This window comes from Meleagris gallopavo, unplaced genomic scaffold (assembly GCF_000146605.3).
Source record: "Meleagris gallopavo isolate NT-WF06-2002-E0010 breed Aviagen turkey brand Nicholas breeding stock unplaced genomic scaffold, Turkey_5.1 ChrUn_random_7180001855490, whole genome shotgun sequence".
Taxonomy (NCBI): domain Eukaryota; kingdom Metazoa; phylum Chordata; class Aves; order Galliformes; family Phasianidae; genus Meleagris; species Meleagris gallopavo.
The window spans coordinates 1-1536 of NW_011121781.1; the positions used below are offsets into that span (position 1 = coordinate 1).

The 1536-nt window shown below is 62.1% G+C and overlaps 1 protein-coding gene across 1 annotated transcript; it reads left to right on the forward strand.

Annotated features, from left to right (window-relative positions):
* The first annotated feature begins 6 nt into the window (after window positions 1–6).
* On the forward strand, window positions 7–1498 carry LOC104915844 (E3 ubiquitin-protein ligase HUWE1-like). Its single transcript, XM_010726779.3, has 3 exons — window positions 7–111; window positions 212–362; window positions 446–1498. Exons 1-3 carry the CDS (start codon window positions 109–111, stop codon window positions 787–789), a joined length of 498 nt encoding a protein of 165 aa, XP_010725081.1. The 5' UTR covers window positions 7–108; the 3' UTR covers window positions 790–1498.
* The last annotated feature ends 38 nt before the right edge of the window (window positions 1499–1536 follow it).

A 1536-nucleotide genomic window follows, 5' to 3' on the forward strand; every position in this document is an offset into this window, starting at 1 on the left:
CCCCCCCACGTGTACTCCAACGCGCTGCAGGAGTCGGCCAACAGCATCCTGTACAACGGGCTGATCGAGGAGCTGGTGGACGTGCTGCAGATCACCGACAAACAGCTGATGGTCAGCAGCCCCCCCCCCGCTCCTCCACAGCCCCCCTAGCCCCCTCCCCACGCCTCCCGACCGCTTTAAACCCCCCTCCCCTTCGATCCCCCCCCCCCAGGACATCAAAGCGGCCTCGCTACGCACCCTCACCTCCATCGTCCACCTGGAGAGGACCCCAAAACTCAGCAGCATCATCGACTGCACCGGCACCGCCTCCTACCACGGCTTCCTGCCCGTCCTCGTCCGCAACTGCATCCAGGCGATGATCGGTGCGACCTCACCGGGATTTGGGGAGGGGATGGGGGGGGTCCTGACCCTTCCTAACCTCCTCCTGTCCGTCTCTCCCCTCCAGACCCTTCTATGGAGCCCTACCCCCACCAGTTCGCCACGGCTCTCTTCTCCTTCCTCTACCACCTGGCCAGCTACGACGCGGGCGGCGAGGCCTTGGTGTCCTGCGGCATGATGGAGGCTTTGCTCAAGGTAGAGAACCCCGAAATTCCGTGCTTTTTTTTTCCCCATTTTTTTCCCCCCCCTCCGAGACGACGGAATCCATCACCGAGGCTGGGGAAGAGCTACGAAATCACCCAGCATCCACCCGTCACCAACAGCCCTCCCGAACCCCCCCGTCCCTCTCCGCAAAATCCAAACTCTCCTTCAACGCCTCCAGCTGCCTGGGCAGCCCACCTCAATGCCTGACCCCCCTTTCAGAGACGTGTGGTTTCCTGACGTCCGGCCTGAACCTCCCTTGGCACAGCTTGAAAAGCTGTTCCCTCTTTTCCTATGGCTGTTACAGAGAGAGGCCAACCCCAGCTCAGCACAAACCCCCTTCAGGCAGTTATAGAGAGCGGCGAGGTCCCCCCCCAAGCCCTTCTCCATGCTGACGATCCCAGCTCCTTCAGCTGCTCCTCCTAAAACCCCTTTGTTTTGCTCCACACCCCTTCGCTGCCCTTCTCTGGGTGCATTTCGGGGCCTCCAAGTCTTTCTTGCAGCGAGGGGCCAAAAGAGCGGACGCAGCGCTTCGGCTGTGGCCTCACCAGAGCTGAGCACGGAGGGACGGTGGCTTCCCTGCTCCTGCTGGCCATCAGCTGTTTCTGATCCGAGCCAGGATCTCGTTGGCCTTCTTGGCCGCCCGGGCAAAACCACCGGCTCACGTTCAGCCCAGCATCAACCAACACCCCCAGCTCCGTTTCCTCTGCACGGTGCTCCAGCCGTTCTGCCCCAGGCCTGTAGCGTTACGTGGGGTTGTTGTGGGCAAAGCGCAGGACCCGACCTTTGGTCCGGTTGAACCTCATCCTGTCGGCTTCAGCCCAGCCTGTCCAGGTCCCTCTGTAGGGCCTCGCTACCCCCAGGCAGCAATACGTGATTACATCACGGCACCACCACCACCGCCATCACGGCACCACCACCATCACATCATCACCAGCACCACCACCGCCATCACGG